Source organism: Rana temporaria, chromosome 4 (assembly GCF_905171775.1).
Source record: "Rana temporaria chromosome 4, aRanTem1.1, whole genome shotgun sequence".
Taxonomy (NCBI): Eukaryota; Metazoa; Chordata; class Amphibia; order Anura; family Ranidae; genus Rana; species Rana temporaria.
The window spans coordinates 206,619,701-206,638,181 of NC_053492.1; the positions used below are offsets into that span (position 1 = coordinate 206,619,701).

At 40.9% G+C, this 18,481-nt stretch overlaps 1 protein-coding gene across 1 annotated transcript in view; it reads right to left on the reverse strand.

Annotated features, from left to right (window-relative positions):
- Positions 1-600: 600 nt before the first annotated feature.
- Positions 601-18,481, reverse strand: part of FAM131A (family with sequence similarity 131 member A) — a 121,605-nt gene continuing 103,724 nt past the window's right edge. The window contains exons 4-7 of the mRNA XM_040349787.1: positions 14,584-14,677; positions 6,922-7,104; positions 6,255-6,383; positions 601-1,830 (exon numbers count right to left, since the gene is read on the reverse strand). Coding sequence (XP_040205721.1) covers positions 1,427-1,830; positions 6,255-6,383; positions 6,922-7,104; positions 14,584-14,677 — 810 coding nt within the window. The 3' untranslated portion in view covers positions 601-1,426. The remainder of the gene's footprint in view (positions 1,831-6,254; positions 6,384-6,921; positions 7,105-14,583; positions 14,678-18,481) is intronic.

Here is an 18,481-nt window from a genome sequence, read left to right on the forward strand (position 1 = left end):
AAATGTTTGATGGGAGCCTGTTGTCGGAAATTCCGACCATGTGTAGGCTCCATCAGACATTTGCTGTCGGAATTTAGCAACATCAAGTTTTGTTGTCGGAAATTCTGACGCACAAAATTCCACATATGCTCAGAATCAAGCAGAAGAGCCACACTGTGTGACCATGTGTATGCAAGACAAGTTTGAGGCAACATCCGTCGGAAAAAAAAAAATCCACGGTTTTGTTGTCGGAATGTCCGATCGTCTGTACGCGGCATTACTTTAACATTGTAGATTCCTCAGTAAAAGACCATATAGGGGAAGGCAGGCATTATTAAGCTAAGTAAGCAAAACTTGATAATGCCTATATTCAAATAATTTGAAATAAATAAAATTCTATGTTTCACCATTTAGGCAATTCCATGCAAACTGAGGAATTTCTTCTTTTTCCGATTTCTCAATGTCATCCAATAGGCCATGATAATGTACCCTAGAACTCAGAAAAGTGAAGAATGTGCCAGTATATGTACCTTTTAGACAAACCTTAAACCGTGGTCTTCAAAACAGACTTCCACTGTCATTATCAAAAAGTTATCCTAGTTCAGTGTAATAATGTACACATTTTGCTTTTTATATATCTTTATATATACACAGCTGGTCAAGTATTTTCATAGATGCAGGAAAATGAGTTACAAACTTTCGATGTTACCGCACAAGACCTTTCAAGAGCAGCATACAGACATGTACAAAACGCTAGAAAAGAAGGGTCTCCCCTGCACAAAGCATGCGCCTGCAGAGCCCACATGGAGGAGGGTCCCCCACAGTGTAACCGGAGCTCCACAAGTCCTTTTACAGTCCTGAGGCTGTACTAATATCACAGATTCCATAATATACCCAATGTTTATTTCATCTGCTGTTTGGAATCTGTGGAGCATAGGGAACCACAGAGCTGGAAACAAATTCAAAAAGATGACAGGGACAAGCCATGTTGCCACTGTTCCCAATTGGGAACTCCACCGCCATCAGCTGGGCTGGAGGTGGCATTAAGTGGGGTGTAAGACATGCATACAACAGCTTAAACACCCTCAACTGATCAAGAGTGGTACCACAGGGCAAGGGTCATGCAAAACAGACCAAATGCTTAAGACAGGTCAAACAGGCAATTCATTTGTTCTGAAAGAAAATAAGAGAAAGGTAATAAAATAAATCAGACACAAGTTTGTGAAAATAATAAGGAAACTGAAGAGAAAAAAGTCACTATAAAAGGGAAAACCAAATGCTACTTTTAAATAAACATTCAAATCAAATGAATTTGAAAAGAAAATGATTAGGTGAGTTAATGCCCTCTGCTTAGTCCATGATTTTTTATTAAATAAGTATCATACTCAGAAAAAAGAAAGAGGGACAAAACCGGCAGCAGTTGAAAGAGTGGCAGTGTGACTTCAGGTCAGGGTTGGTCTTCTTCATCTTCGTCTAGAGATACCACCCCAGAGGACACCACATCCGAGCCCTTTCTTTGCAAAGTGAGCACACCGGACCCTCGACTTATTGGAGGGAAGGAAATTAGCTCGTCCTCACTGGGGCTTAAACAAGACTCAGAGAAGGACATGGAATATGAAGAGTCCTCACATTCCAGATCTCGAAGGCGATCATAGGTACCTAGAACTGACTGAGGTTTGATGAGCAATGACTCTTCAATCAGCTGTGTTGGAGACCCCAAGAGCAGCCGTTCTTCATCTAGGCTGCACAGGCTGGAGCACAGAGTTTCAGGAGACAAGGTACGTGAGGAGTCACTGTCACAGCAGCATATACGGGATGACACCAGATCCTTCTGCACAGGACTTAGAAAATCTAGAGGAATGAGAAATAGTCAGATTAGAAAAAAACACACATTAGAAACTATGAATGAATCCTAGCTCTATGCCCTCTTAGTTAATAAGTGAAAATAAGTGTATATACTTTAAAAGATTTGATATAAACTTTCAATGGAAAACAAGATAAAAAAAAAAGACATTCTAATCATGGATAGCAGAGATAGCTAAGGTGTTGGTCAGAAGTTCAAATCTATAGTAGATGGATAACACAAGAACAAGTCTAGCAAAAAAGAAAGCCACTGCCCCACCTATAATTGGCCATTGCAGCAAGCAGCATTGAAAGGCAACATATGTTAGAAAAAAAGCCAAGGACAAATCCAAGTAAAACTCCAAGCTCAATTACCAACCAGCCAGCGGACAACCAAACTAACCTAACAGTATACGTTCAATATAACAGCGATACCAAATCCCTGTTTTTTGTCAGGCAACACACCTTTGCCATTGTGCTATGTGCTGGGTGCTCAGTGTGCCCCTGTACCTTTAAGAAGGGTTGGGTACCCTTGAGTCCATCTTCCCTCCATCTATCCATCAGAATGCATGTGCAGCTTCCATTGTTGAGTCACTCATAAGCTAGGATTACATTATATGATAGGACTACAGATACCAGGGTGCCTTGGCGGGGCCTGTAGCTTACGCATGTATTTGAAAATGTGTGCAGACTAAACCTGTTTTTAACACATACTGTTAAGACAGGTTAATTTGGTTGTCCATGGGCTGGTCAGTAAGTGGGCTTTAACCACTTCCTGACCGCCACATGTATATGTACGTCCACAGAATGGCACGTACAGGCAAATGGGCGTACATGTACGTCCTTGCCTTCTAGCGGGTGGGGGGTCCGATCGCGACCCCCCCCCCCCCCCCCCGCTACATGCGGCGGTCGGGTTCCCTCGGGGAGCGATCCGGGACGACGGCGCGGCTATTTGTTTATAGCCGCTCCGTCACGATCGCTCCCCGGAGCTGAAGAACGGGGAGAGCCGTGTGTAAACACTGCTTCCCCGTGCTTCACTGTGGCGGCGTATCGATCGAGTGATCCCTTATATAAGGGAGACTCGATCGATGACGTCAGTCCTACAGCCACACCCCTCTACAGTTGTAAACACACACTAGGTGAACCCTAACTCCTACAGCGCCCCCTGTGGTTAACTCCCAAACTGCAACTGTAATTTTCACAATAAAGGATGCAATTTAAATGCATTTTTTGCTGTGAAAATGACAATGGTCCCAAAAATGTGTCAAAATTGTCCGAAGTGTCCGCCATAATGTCGCAGTCACGAAAAAAATCGCTGATCGCCGCCATTAGTAGTAAAAAAAAAATAATTAATAAAAATGCAATAAAACTATCCCCTATTTTGTAAACGCTATAAATTTTGCGCAAACCAATCGATAAACGCTTATTGCGATTTTTTTTTACTAAAAATAGGTCGAAGAATACGTATCGGCCTAAATTGAGGGAAAAAATAATTTTTAGATATGTTTTTGGGCGATATTTATTATAACAAAAAGTAAAAAATATTGCATTTTTTTCAAAATTGTCGCTCTATTTTTGTTTATAGCGCAAAAAATAAAAACCGCAGAGGTGATCAAATACCACCAAAAGAAAGCTCTATTTGTGGGGAAAAAAGGACGCCAATTTTGTTTGGGAGCCACGTCGCACGACCGCGCAATTGTCTGTTAAAGCGACGCAGTGCCAAATCGCAAAACCTGGCCTGGGCATTTAGCTGCCTAAAGGTCCGGGGCTTAAGTGGTTAAGACCAAGTCTAGCAGCCTTCAATTGAAAACATCCGGAGGAGGACAGGGTCAAGCTACCTGGTGTAGATCTGTGTGACATATTTTTTTTTAAACTTGTTGAAATCATTTTTGCATTAATTGAAAAGACCCTTGCTTAGTAAGATTGTCCCCTGGCTGCAATGGAGTGTAAACTGGTTGTAGATCACCTTCACTTACCCACTCACAGGGCACATGATATATCGCTGGAGTCTCTTCTGGTGACACTCAACTTGAATGACATCCTAGAGAAAATGTGTTGCCTAGCAACAAAAATAATTGTAGAGTGCAGTGAGCAAAGTAACAAGAAAGCCACATTGGAAGGACCAGCTCTGGTGAAACCCAAGAAGATTGTGACAGCAAAAATCTGGAGTTCTACAGATAGATCTTTTTGGGTACCATAGATTTTAACCATTTTAGAAATCACACAGTGCTACACCAGGTTGATCTACTCTGTCCTCTTCTTGCATAACAGAAAATACATCTTGTTGCTCCCACATGTGAAACAGACAATACATATATTATACAGCAGTGAATTTTAAATTTCTCAAAAGAATATCTGGTGGAGAACCAATGTTACACATGGACCTCCACCAGAGAATGTTTGGTGAAAGTCAACTCAAGTTCACGGCTTTATAAATATATCCTTAATGTACTGTAATTATATGATAATGGCAAAGCTAACTGTCATGGATAGAGTTCTGAAACTTGATGATAGCTTGATAATATGCTGAGCTAAGCACAGTTTGCAATCACATCTACACCTCAGACCTTTACGGTTTCTACTGATATAACCACAGATAAAAAAGATCTTTTATCCAAAATCTGACACAACAAAGTCAATATTTGCAATGCGTAACACTTGTTAATAAAGCATAAAGTGGGGCCCAATTACTTTGTCTGTAGTTCCACTTTAATGCAAACTATTATAAACATGTTAATTTCTTTCTCTAACAACAGTTTTATAATTCAATTTAGCTATATTATATAGTAAAGTGGTGACAACCCTATTCCTCATTTAAGTGCTGCAGCTTCCAGTGCACCTCCAGCATTGAATCAGCACAAGTATCGGGCACCTGCCCTGGGTCTGAGACACCCAGTTTAGCTCACATACCCTAACTTGCTACAGAGGTGTGGTTTATGTCTCCCGCAGCTCTGCTTCACCTTCCACCTGCCATTACCTGAGACCTCACATTGTCAAGCAATCAATAACTCTCTTTTGGTAGCCCCAACCCCTATACCGCACTCCGCTTCTTCAGCATTCAGCTAGCAGGAAGTGAACAAAGGCAGCGGGGCACAAAGCAGTGGCTGGTACAGTTTCTCATATACGTGAGTACTCTCTCTCACCCCCAACCAATAATTAAAGTCCAGCCTGTAAAAGAAAACAGGCTATGAGGGCATATGTACGGGCAATTATCTCACTCCCAAATACGGCTAAAGACTCTTCTGAGATTGACAGCAGATAAGTATTTACCTTTTTCTTTAACAGGTTAACCTTATTTTTTTTTCAAAAATTACAGGCCCACTCAAAAGGGGGGCACGCACACATACAAACACTGACCAACAACACTTAAAAAGTGTTACTAAACCCAGCATTCACAATATCTGGTCTCCCACATTGCTCAGAACAGGAAATGCAATTATTTTAGTAAATATAAACTGCTAAATGCCTTTTCTCATCAGCAGTCTTGTGACTTCTATCAATGTCTGGAGTTTTCATTCTCTCATGAATGTCCTATGAAGACGCAGGAATCCTAATGCCGTGTACACAAGATGATTTTTCAGCATGAAAAAACCCGACGTTTTTAAAAACGTCATTTAAAATGATCGTGTGTGGGCTTCACATCGTTTTTCGGCTTCGTCGTTTTTAAAAATGTAGTTTTTCGATTTGTAAAAAATGATCGTGTGTGGGCTAAAACGACGCTTTAAACCCGCGCATGCTCAGAAGCAAGTTATGAGACAGGAGCGCTCGTTCTGGTAAAACTACCATTCATAATGGAGTAAGCACATTCATCACGCTGTAACAGACAAAAAAGCGTGAATCGTCTTTAACTAACAAGGAATCGGCTAAAAGCAGCCCAAAGGCAAATAGAACTTCCCCATTAGACTGCCGCTGTACGTCACCGCGCTTTGTTCATCATTTTTTAAAAACGATGGCGTGTGGGCAACATCGTTTTTAATGATGAAGTTGGAAAAACTTTGTTTTTCGGACATGCTGAAAAACAACGTTTTTTTTTTTCATGTTGAAAAACGATTGTGTGTACGCGGCATGACCCTCTGGACAGTGTGGATTGGCCCTGTGCTTATCACATGCACCCTCCCAAGAAAATATTTAAAACTCTCTAGCAATACACACCAAACTGAGCATGCAGACTGACTCCACTAACTGTCTGATTCGGAGATGTTTTGGAGACAATGCAAGAAGGGGGAATCTGTGTATATAGGATCAAGCAGCCTTTTTACACAATGCAGAGGAATAACCCCTTAGGCTCCACAGTGATTAGTATAATTCATACAACTAGGGCAATTCACGGAAAAAAAACTCAGATGTAGATCACATCTTGAAGAAAATGTCTTCTTGTACGGGGAGACTCTAATGGTTCACTGTCACATGATTGTGTTTGTGACATTACCCACCTGCAGGTTGAGAATGGTCCATAGAGGGCTGCAGATCCTCATCATATGAATCATCTGTGGAATCTTCTCCATCAATTGATGACCAGGCACGAAGTTTTGCTTCTGCTATAGCAAACTGCTCAGCTACGCCTGGTAATGTACAAACAGTGGACAGAAAAGAGGAACAGAAACCGCAGCAAGACAGCCATAGTGCATGATTAAGAAAAGCAAGAACCCAGAAAACAGTGAAAGGGTGCACATGTATTGCATTTAGTGGAAAGCATGAAGATACCAAGACCAAAAAATGAAACGAAAAAAAATCCCACAAAAGTAGCATTCCGTTTTGAAATAAAAAAACAAATAAAAATAAAATACACAGTACAATACAGCCAAAAATGGAGATATAGTGGTTGCAAAGGAATGTGGGAAGAATCATCGCACACAAATGCCATAGATTTAGTCCCAAAAACAATCAGCAAAACATAAAAGAGAAATTCAAGGCAGGAAGAGAATGCTCCAATGAAAGGCGCAGCAAGAACATTGGATTATTAGAGCATACAAGACGGGGAAAAAAAAAGAAAAAAAAAGAGAAGACATGAAAGAGCAGACAGGAGCAGCAGTGGGAGAAAGAGTGAGTAAAAGGTCCATATTGATAATTCTCTATAAATTAATTTTGGTGTTTTCTCACCTGCAGCAAACCTGGCCTCCTGTTCTCCCTCACTTAAGTGTGAGTATGAATTGAAATGAGTCTCCAGTGCAGCCGGTGAGTCGCTGGGTTTGCTCCAGCCCTTCCACTCAATCAGATGAGCCACGCGTCCCTGAGCCATGGCTGTGGGCTTGGTCACATGATCCTTTACCACCTGCGAGATTCCTGTCACATAGAGAGAAGACGGAGACACAGGTGTCTGTATATCTAATTATATACTGCAATCTAATTGTGTTTGTGTACAACCATTTACTTGTGTGTGTTTTCAAGGCCAAGCAATTGTGTGCCCTTATAACTTGCATGTCACATTCATTAACAATTTTGAATATACATATTTTTCCACTTAAATAAAATGTATCATGAAGGCTGTCATTGCTGCTCCTCTTCAAAAAATGTTGCTTGCCTGGCCGATTATACTGTATAAGCTTTAGTACTTTCAGGACAGATCACTGTCCTGGAACAAGTATGCAACACATAGGGGTTGATTTACAAAAATTAAAGAGTGCAAAATCTGGTGCAGCTGTGCATGATAGCCAATCGGCTGCTAAATTAATTGAACATTAAGCTTTGAAAATAAAACCTGATGTGCATACTTGTTTCAAGTCTGTGTTCAAGAAGTTGTTCTAGTCACAGAATTTTCTTGAAAGCCAAGCAACTATTATTGTCAGCAAGGTCAGCCTACATACACTTCTTGTTAGTTTTACTTTAATAGATGTTGGACTTCAAATGCTATAATTACACTCAGAAATGCCCCATCCCTGGTTGCTCAAAGTATTACTGACTCCTCTCGGATACTTTATCTAAAGGGGAGTCTGAAGCTGTCACAAAAAGTCAATATTTCCTGATCAGAATCAAAAAATATGAAAAACGCAAATTGTTTAAGATTCTACACCACATACAGAGGATATAAAAAGTCTACACACCCCTGTTAAAATGTCAGGTTTCTGTGACTTAAAAAAAAAAATCTGAACTTTTTCCACCTCTAGCCCTGGTTCAAACTGGTGCGATTTGACATGCGATTCGACATGTCAAATCGGCGGCATTTGCCGGAAATGGCACCGTCCTAATCGGTGCAACGCTGCATCTGCGACGCTGCACAGATTTCAAAAAGTAGTTTCTGTACTACTTTTTGCGATTTCGGCCTGCGATTTACTTCGACATCGGTGCAGAAACCTGCATCGATGTCTCTGTAATCGCGGCCGAAATCAGGACTGACAAGCGGGAGTGAAATCGTGTGCGTTCAGCTGAACTCGCACAGCTCTATTCCCCCAGCCCAATGTAAACCTAGGCTTAGCCTAGGTTCACATTGGAGCGATTTGTCATGTGATTTGAGAGATCAAATCAAATGACACGTCGCAGCCTATTGGAGGCAAAGGCACTGTTCCAATCGGTAAAATACCAATTTTGCGGCACTGCATCAATTTAAAAAAGTAGTTCCTGCACTACTTTTGCAGAGTTCAGGCGTGACTTCAATAGACATCTATGCATGAAGCCTCACGGATGTCTATCAAGTAGCACCTAAAATTGCACTGACCTTGCTACTTTAAAATCGCGCTACTTCCAGTGAACTAGGCGATTTCAAAGTAGCATGAATGTAAACCAGGGCTTAATGTGACCTATAAACTGTACAACTCAATTGAAAAACAAACTGAAATCTTTTAGGAGAAGGGAAGAAAAAAAACAATGTGGTTGCATAAGTGTGCACACCCTCTTATAACTGGGGATGTAGCTGTGTTCAGAATTAAGCAATCACATTTAAAAACGCATGTTAAATAGGAGTCAGTACACACCTGCCATCATTTAAAGTGCCTCTGATTAACCCCAAATAAAGTTCAGCTGTTCTAGTAGGTCTTTCATGACATTTTCTTAGATGAATCCTACAGCAAAAGCCAAGGTCCACAGAGAGCTTCCAAAGCATCAGAGGGATGTCATTGTTAAAAGGCATCAGTCAGGAGAAGGGTACAAAATTATTTCCAAGTCATTGGATATACCATGGAACACTCATCATCAAGTGGAGCACATATGGCACAACAGGGACATTACCAAGAACTAGACCTCCATCCAAAATTGATGAAAAGACAAGAAAAAAACTAGTCAGCGAGGCTCCAGAGAGGCCTACAGCAGCAATAAAGGAGCTGCAGGAATATCTGGCAAGTACTGGCTGTGTGGTACATGAGACAACAATCTCTCATATTCTTCATATGTCTGGGCTATGGGGTAGAGTGCCAAGATGGAAGCCTTTTCTTACGAAGAAAAACATCCAAGCCCAGCTACATTTTGCAAAAACACGTCTGAAGTCTCCCAAAAGCATGTGGGAAAATGTGTTCTGGTCTGATGAAATCAAGGTTGAACTCTTTGGCCATAATTCCAAAAGATATGTTTGGCGCAAAAACAACACTGCGCATCACCAAAAGAACACCATACCCACAGTGAAGCATGGTGGTGGCAGCATCATGCCTTGGGAACGTTTTTCTTCAGTTGGCCTTAGTCAAGGTAGAGGGAATTATAAACTGTTCCAAATACCAGTCAATATTGACACAAAACCTTCAGGCTTCTGCTAGAATGCTGAAAATGAAGAGGAACTTCATCTTTCAGCATGACAACAACCCAAAGCATACATCCAAATCAACAAAGGAATGGCTTCATCAGTAGGTGATTAAAGTTTTGGAATGGCCCAGACCTGAATCCGATTGAAAATCTGTGGGGTGATCTGAAGAGGGCTGTGCACAGGAGATGTCCTCGCAATCAAAATGATTTATCTTGATCTCATTTTAACCTGAACCTCTCCATAGCTATAACTAGTAAACATCAGCCTTCTTTTACTTAGAGGGAGCTATAAACCTGCTAACAGGTATTTAAGTGTTACTTTCCAGAAAGGTGCAAGAGGGAGTGGGAAATTACTAAACATAAACATAGGTTTTAAGTTGGCTTTAATATCAATATAAAACTTTTGTCAGGTAAAAGGAAATTGCAAAAAATAAAAAGTATTAGTTTCTTTACTTTTTACCTATGTAAACGAGTAATTTCCAAAAAAAAAAAAAAAAAAATGTATTTTCTTTACATTGTGCTAAATTACACATTTACCTATATAGGAATACAGTATGTGTACATTCAAATCCGCTCCACTAAAATTAAATTAAATTCAAAATTATTATATATAATAAAATAAAACGCAGAATGCCTAAAAATAACTACAGCCGCAATTCCCAAAAAGTTGGGACGCTGTGTAAAATCTACATAAAAAACAATGCAATGATTTGCAAATATAGTGAACCCATATTTAATTTACAAATCGAAAATAGGAAACAAATGTTTAAATTGAGAAAATGTACCATTTGAATAAAAAAATAAGGTAATTTTGAAATTGATGGCAACAACACGTCTCAAAATTGGGACAGGGACGTGTTTACCACGGTATAGCATCCCTTCCTCTTTTAACACTCTGTAAACATCTGGGAACTGAGACGACCAGTTGTTGGTGTTTTGGGAGAGTAATGTTGTCACATTCCTTAATAATATAAATTCCTTAATAACCTTCTTGATCCCCTTCAGTCTGGATTTCGTCCTCAACATTCCACAGAAACTGCTCTCCTAAAACTAACAAACGATATACTAACGGCCAAAACGAAGGGACACTATTCTGTACTCCTACTTCTGGACCTCTCTGCTGCCTTCGATAGGGTTGACCAACCCCTCCTCTCAAAAAACTCCACACCTTTGGTCTCCGTGACTGTACACTCTTCGCTGGTTCTCTACCTACTTATTCAACCGCACCTTCAGCGTTGCTTACAACTCTACTTCCTCCTCTCCTCTTCTATTCTCTGTTGGGGTCCCCCAAGGTTCTGTTCTTGGACCTTTCAATCTACACCTCCCTGGGTCACCTGATAGCCTCCCACGGCTTCCAATACCATCTCTATGCTGACACTCAAATCTATTTCTCTGCCCCTCAACTCGCCCCTTCATTCTCCTCACGTATCACTATTTTACTATGAGATATATCAGTGTGGATGTCACACCACTTCCTCAAACTCAATCTATCCAAAATGGAACTTATCATTTTCCCTCCCCCACGTGCCTCTTCCCCTGATTTCTCAGTCAAAATCGATGGCACAACTATCAGCCCATCCCACATGCCAAGGTCCTAGGAGTAGTCCTGGACTCTGAACTGTCCTTTAAACCGAACGTTCAATCACTGTCCAAATCTTGCCGCCTCAACCTCCGCAACATCTCCAAAATATGCCCCTTTCTAACCAATGACACCACAAAACTCTTAATTCATTCCCTGGTCATCGCTCGCCTCGATTACTGCAACTCCCTCTTCATTGGCTTACCTTTGCATACTCTAACCCCCCCTTCAGTCCATCATGAATGCTGCTGCCAGACTCATCCACCTTACCAACCGCTCTGTCTCTGCTACTCCTCTCTATCAATCCCTCCACTGGCTTTCGCTCACCCAACGAATTAGATTCAAACTACTAACAATTACCTACAAAGCTATCCACAACTCTGCCCCCAGCTACATCAATGACCTAGTCTCCAAATACCAACCTAATTGTTCTCTTCGTTCTTCTCAAGACCTCCTACTCTCTAGCTCTCTCATCTGCTGCCATGCTCGTCTCCAGGACTTTCCAGAGCCTCTGCAAGCCTATGGAACTCCTTACCCCAATCTGTCCGTCTATCTCCTTCTCTATTAGCTTTTAGAGGATCCCTGAAAACCCTCCTCTTCAGAGAAGCCTATCCTTTCCACACCTAACTGTATTTTCATTTGAGTCCATCTGATTATCCCCCACAGATAACTACCCCCTTTGTTCCACTTGACCCTCCCTTCTAGATTGTAAGCTCTAACGAGCAAGCCCCTCTGATTCCTCCTGTATTGAATTGTATTGTGACTATACCGTCTTCCCTGATGTAAAGCGCTGCACAAACGGTTGGCGCTATATAAATCCTGTATAATAATAATAATTCCTGCCCAATATAGCATTCTAAGTGCTCAACAGTCCTAGATATTGTCATATTTTTCATTTCAAGATGTACCAAGTATTTGCAATTGGTGAAGGGTCTGGACTGCAAAAAAGTCAAATGAAACACCTGGACTCTAGCTTTTACCACAAAGCTATGCTGTTGTCTAGGGCCAAAACAACTAATTGATTAATCGACAACTAATTGATTATGAAATTAATTGATTAATCGGCCAGTAACATAATGGGGTTAAAACTAAAATTAGCCCTTTATAGTACAAAAAAGTAAATCGCTAATGTAAATATTACTTTCACTGTCCCACAGTAAAAAAATGAACCCCTTACAGTAGCGATTATTTGCTCTTTTTGTACTTATTTTTGTTTTTTTAACTCCATTATGTTACTAAACATCTTAGGCCTGGGTCACACCTCTGTTTTTTTTGGTGCTTTTTGCAGAAACACACTACAGTTCATTTACATGAATTGTCGGCTCCTGGCAATTCAGAGAGAATTCATTCATAAAAAACAAGTGTGGGGACCCCCCCAAATTCAATTACCAGGCCCTTCAGGTCTGGTATGGATATTAAGGGGAACCCCGCCATCAATTTAAAAAAAAAATTGACGTGGGGTTCCCCCCCAAATATCAATTCCAGAACCTTCAGGTCTGGTGTGGATTTTAGGGGGAACTCCACCCCAAATTTTTTTAAAAAATGGTGTGGAGTTCCTCCAAAAATCCACACCAGACCCCTTATCCGAGGACGCAACATGGGCGGTCGCAGAAAAGAGGGGGGGGGTGAAAGCGTCCATCCATCCAAAACGCAGCATCGCCGGCCGCCTGTCTCCACCGGAGACAGCCCGGCAAATGACGAGGCTGAAGCTATGACATTTCTTATATAGGTGAGGCGGGGGCCACCCGTCACATGACCCCTTCCCCCTCTGACGCACCCTCTGCTACGTCACTGGGGAAGCCCAGGCTTCCCCGTGCATCAGAGGGGGCGGGGTCACGTGACGGGTGGCCCTGCCTCACCTATATAAGAAATGTCACTAGCTTTAGCCGCGTCATTCGCTGGGCTGTCTCCGGTGGAGACAGGCGGCCGGCGATGCTGCGCTCTGGATTCCGGACCTGGATGGACAACTCATCGCTGGACCTCGGCGGAGAGGAGATCACCCGTCGCTGGATACCGACAACGTTGGAGTGTAGAGTGGGGACCGAGAGTGGATTACCACCGCTGGATTTCTTTTTTCTTTTTTTAATAAAGGACTTTTTTCCACGGTGTGTGTGTGTGCATGTTTTTGTAGAATTATTTACACTTCCTTGGTGAAATGATAAAGGTACAATGTATCCCATTACCAATTCACATAGGGGGGGCCAGGATCTGGGGGTCCCCTTTGTTAAAGGGGTCTTCCAGATTCAGATAAGCCCCCCGCTCGCAGACTCCCACAACCACCGGGCAAGGGTTGTGGGGATGAGGCCCTTGTCCACATCAACATGGGGACATCCTCCCCATGTTGAGGGCATGTGGCCTGGTACGGTTCAGGAGGGGGTGCTCTCATCCCCCCCTCTTTTCTGCGGCCGGCCAGGTTGCGTGCTCGGATAAGTGGTCTGGTGTCGATTTTTGGGGAGCGCCACGCCATTTTTTTTTTATTTGGGGTGGAGTTCCCCCTAAAATCCACACCAGACCTGAAGGGTCTGGAACGGATATTTGGGGGGGAACCCACCTCATTTTTTTTTTAAATTGAGGGCGGGGTTCCCCTTAATATCCACACCAGACCTGAAGGGTCTGGAACGGATATTTGGGGGGGAACCCACCTCATTTTTTTTTTAAATTGAGGGCGGGGTTCCCCTTAATATCCATACCAGACCTGAAGGGTCTGGTAATTGAATTAGGGGGGGCCCCACGCTTTTTTTTTTTTTTTTTTTTAATGGATTGAATTCTCTCTGAATTGCCGGGAGCCGACAATTCATTATAGCTGTTTAAATGACTTTTTTGCCTTCAGAAATTACACTTTGTGCAGGGACAGTTCTAAGTACGGGAAACATGCGCTATTTCACAGGCATACTTTGCGGTTGTTTTTAGCTACTTAGTCGAATCTTCATGTCTCTCTATTTTGAATCTTTTCTAGGTCGACTCTTCTTAATGTCTCTATAATGTCGAATCTTTTCTCTTTATGTAGAATAATATTGGACTAATAGAGTTAAAGTTAGGCACATTCAACCGTAACGAAAACAAAAATAAAGCATTTTATATTACGGATCTTTCAGTTTTCGTTTTCTGTGCTTTCGTTATCGTTTGTTAAAAACGAAAATACCTCAAATTAAGACGAAAATGCATTCGGATGAAAATGAACGCACATGTCTAACAACAAGTATGCTTTACTGCATATGCAGTCTGATTATACTGTTGTGGGTTTAGTAACACTTTAATAGCAACCCTTACTAATCATATTCTACCCATATGCAAGGGAATAATCGAAAGATAAAATCTAATTTGTTGCTATGGTTTACTGAACTTTGTAAAAAATATGTTTTTTTTGTGTGTTAGTGTGATATAGAAAAGTGAATAAACGTGAAAGTAATACTATAATTTGTACATTTTATGAAGGAACATTTATTAAAAACTGTCCTCTCTACAGTCTACGAAGAATAACATATTTTGGAAGTTGCAACATTATTTCTTAAACTCACCATGTAGAGAGGAGCGAGCAAGGGCCGTAATTTCATGAATAGTGAGTGCACGTCGAGACTTGGGTAACATTTCACCAGTGTCTTCAACATGTAACTAATGCAGAAGAAAAACAATAGGGATCAGACAGCAGAAATCACAGCACTACAATATAATAGAATGCATGATGACAGAAGTGTGATAGTAAGCAATGTGATGTCTATGACACAAAAATGTATGTGGGTAGCGCAAAATAACAGGGATCTGGGAGGATAAAACATTTAGGAACTTGTTTTTAATCACTGATCAGTACCTCTATTTTTATTTTTAGTTTTACGGGACAATTAATATTATAATTATTATAAAACTGCATATTTTACTGATCTATATAACTTCACATAAATTAGAGATCAATAAATCTAGGGTACCAGTTTCCAAGGCTGTAGGTCATTCCTTCCTGCCTCAGTTATGAGTTGCGTGACAAAGAAGTGAAGTACCACATGGTTTTTATCTAATCTAATCTTTTCTTATTACATTTCCTTATCTATTATGGACCACAGAATAAGGACTCCTTCACACAGCCAGGTAGCTGCAGCTGCTGGATTCCTGTAGCAAGAATCATTGCTGCTGGAATGACCAGGTCATGCAATAAGAAGTGGCCCATTTAAAAACGAATGGCAGGTGGACATGTAGCGGCACACAGAACAGTTAGCTGCGGTTAGCTTGGACGCAATCACCTAATGACTAACAGAAATGACAACATCTATAAAAGCTTGCCAAAGCTATTTTGAATATTATGCTGCGCTGCGTAAATTGACGGCGCTATATAAGTACCTAATAATAATAATAATAATAATGCTTTTAGCAGGCTTTTTTAATTAATGCAATTTTCAGTTATAACCTCATTCATGTTCATTTTTGAATGATTTTGGCTTGCCTTAGAATGTTCCGATAACTGAAATATTCAAAGGCTCAAATTCACAAACTTGGGTCTGGCAGTCTTGGGTTAAGAGGGGACAGATTGTTGCACCACACAATTACATAAATAGGTAGATTCAGTAAGAGTTAGGCCGGCTTATCAGTAGATAAGCCGACCTAACTGAGAATCTACGCCGACTTATGTTTAAGTGTATGCTCAAACAGAGATACGCTTAAACATATCTAATATACGACGGCTTGCGCCGTCCTATCTTAGGTTGCAATATTTCGGATGGCCGCTAGGTGGCGCTTCCATTGCGGTCGGCGTAGAATATGTAAATTAGTAGATACGCCGATTCACAAACGTACGCCCGGCCGCCGCAGTACATTTACACCTTTTTCGTAAGCCATTATCAGGCCTAAAGTTATTCCATCTATTAGATGGAATAGTAATGTTAAAGTATGGCCGCCGTTCCCGCTTCGAGATTCGAAATGTTTACGTTGTTTGCGCAAATCATCCGCGAATATCGATTTACGTCGTTTACGTCCACGTCGAAATCAATAGGCCCGTGCGGCGTACTTAGCCGCAATGCACACTGGTAAATGTAGGCGCCCGGCGCATGCGCAGTAGAAAAAAACTTCAAAAACGTAAGGTCAAGCCTTATTAACATAAAACACGCCCCCCTTACACACATTTGAATTTGGCGCCCTTACGCCCGCCCGCTTTAGGCTACGCCGCCGTAACTTAGCAGGCAAGTACATTGTGAATCATGTACTTGCCTAGCTAACTTACGGCGGTGTAGCCTAAACACGCTAAGCTACGCCGCCGTAAGTGTAGGCACATCTACCTGAATCTACCTAATAGTGTGCAGAAGAATGCACGGTTTGTCCAACAGTCAGTTAATACCTTTACGAGGTATTTAGTTTTGCAACTTAACCATGTGTTAGTAAAACGGTAGATATCACAACAATTTAGTGTATCCAGGTAAATTAAACCATTGTTTTTCAGGACAAAAGTGATAAATGGTAATGGAAATTGTTCTAATTTTCAAAGTGGAAACTGGCTCAAAATAGTAAAAAAAAAATATATTTTTAGATTTAGCTGTATATTTCTTACCATTATCATGATCCACCACAAAATTCCTTGAGTGAGGGTTAGGGAGGAAAGGGCCACCAAAGATGAACATCCACTGGTAGTAGTGATGGAAACACTTGTGGCCACAAAATAAGTTAATCCCGTAGTCATACCAGTCTTGAACACAACCGAGAGGCATTTTTTGTCTAAATAAGTGTCCAATTTCATAGTACTGCAAAATATTGGAAACTTCTTAGACAATGGAGTGGCCTGCAAGGTTTCGTCCCCAGTCAATAATATGCCTGACAAAGCCATCACTGCGAATAAATTCAGAATACTTTATTAAGTAATAACACCGGGTTTTAATTATTTCCAAAAAGCCATCAAACTTCTAAATTAAATGCCTTTAAAACTAACTAAATAAATTTATGTATGTATGTATTTTTTTTTTTTTTAATCTATCCTCGAAAGAAATCTGTAAATAAATTACATACGAAAATTGGATCAAAGAATAGTCTTGTAGGATGGCATTTTACATGGACAGAAGGAATCAGTGGTTTGTAGGAATTATCATTCCATGTAGTATGGCACACTGAAATGGTCAGATGGCTGCAGTGAGAGACAGGAATTATTACACAAGACTAACCAATGAAATGGTCAGTATTATTACATAATAGAACACTGGCATGGTCAACAAAGCTATGCATCATCCTGCTGGACAGCACAAAAGGACACTCAAATAATGATTGCACATGATTTACTGTTAAACAGTAAGAGAGGTTATGTGCAGATGTGGAAAAGTAATGGTCTTGCTGTAGTCATTTATGTAAATGCAGTAGTGATGCCACCTAATATTTCAACTTCGGACTAGAAGATCAGGGTGGACTGGGGATTTGGCTTCACTACACTATGACCAAGTACATCAAACTGTATTGTTTGGGTAGGAAGTAGATGTGACAGAGGAATAAATGTACATCATTGTGTGTAACAAAGGACAGCTCTGGCTAGCTTTGATTACACTACATAAATATCCCTGATCTGAAAGCTTTAAGGGGACCTTTAGTTGCTTTCTATGATGTAGCACGAGGGTCTCGAGGGTCTCATTAAGATAGTCAGCTGCCAGATACAAGAGCTAACTGTTAGACAACCCCTTGCAGAATTCAATTATAACACAAAATATTAAACATTGCTGTATTTAAGAATATCTTTATTGAAATAGCTTTCTATGTAATCTAATCCAACACCTTCTAAATATGGTGTTTAAAAAACATGTTTGGGTGTCACACTGGCCTTGGGCATGAAAGCCATGCTAAAAAGTAACATTTCTTGTTTCATAGAGTAACCAATCAACTTCCATGATTTATTTTTCCACCTGGACACTAAACATGACAGTTGAAAGCCAACAGGTTGCAATAGGCAGTAATTTAAACTTGGCACTTTTCACCGGGTACAAGCTAAAGGGGCCATTAAGGTCTCATGCACACAAGTCATTATGCGAACTCCCCTAAAAGTCTTTCCTCCGGGCAAGCAGCAGGCTTTTTTTCTGCCAAAAGTGTTTAAAGCTTTTACAAGAGTTTAGCTGCGTTTACAGGCGTCAAGCGCTTGTGCATCAATTAATTTAATTGGCCAGAATAATTTATTGAATTATTCTGGCCAATTATAGAAATGAATTACCCTTCTGATTCTAATGCCGCATACACACGATCATTTTTCAGCATTAAAAAAAAAGTTGTTTTTCAGCATGTTGAAAAAACAAAATTTTTCCAACTTCATCATTAAAACGACGTTGCCCACACACCATCGTTTTTAAAAAAATGGTCTAGCAAAGCGCGGTGACGTACAACACATACAACGGCACTATAAAGGGGAAGTTACATTCGCCTTTGGGCTGCTTTAGGTGATTCCGTGTTAGTAAAAGACGATTCGCG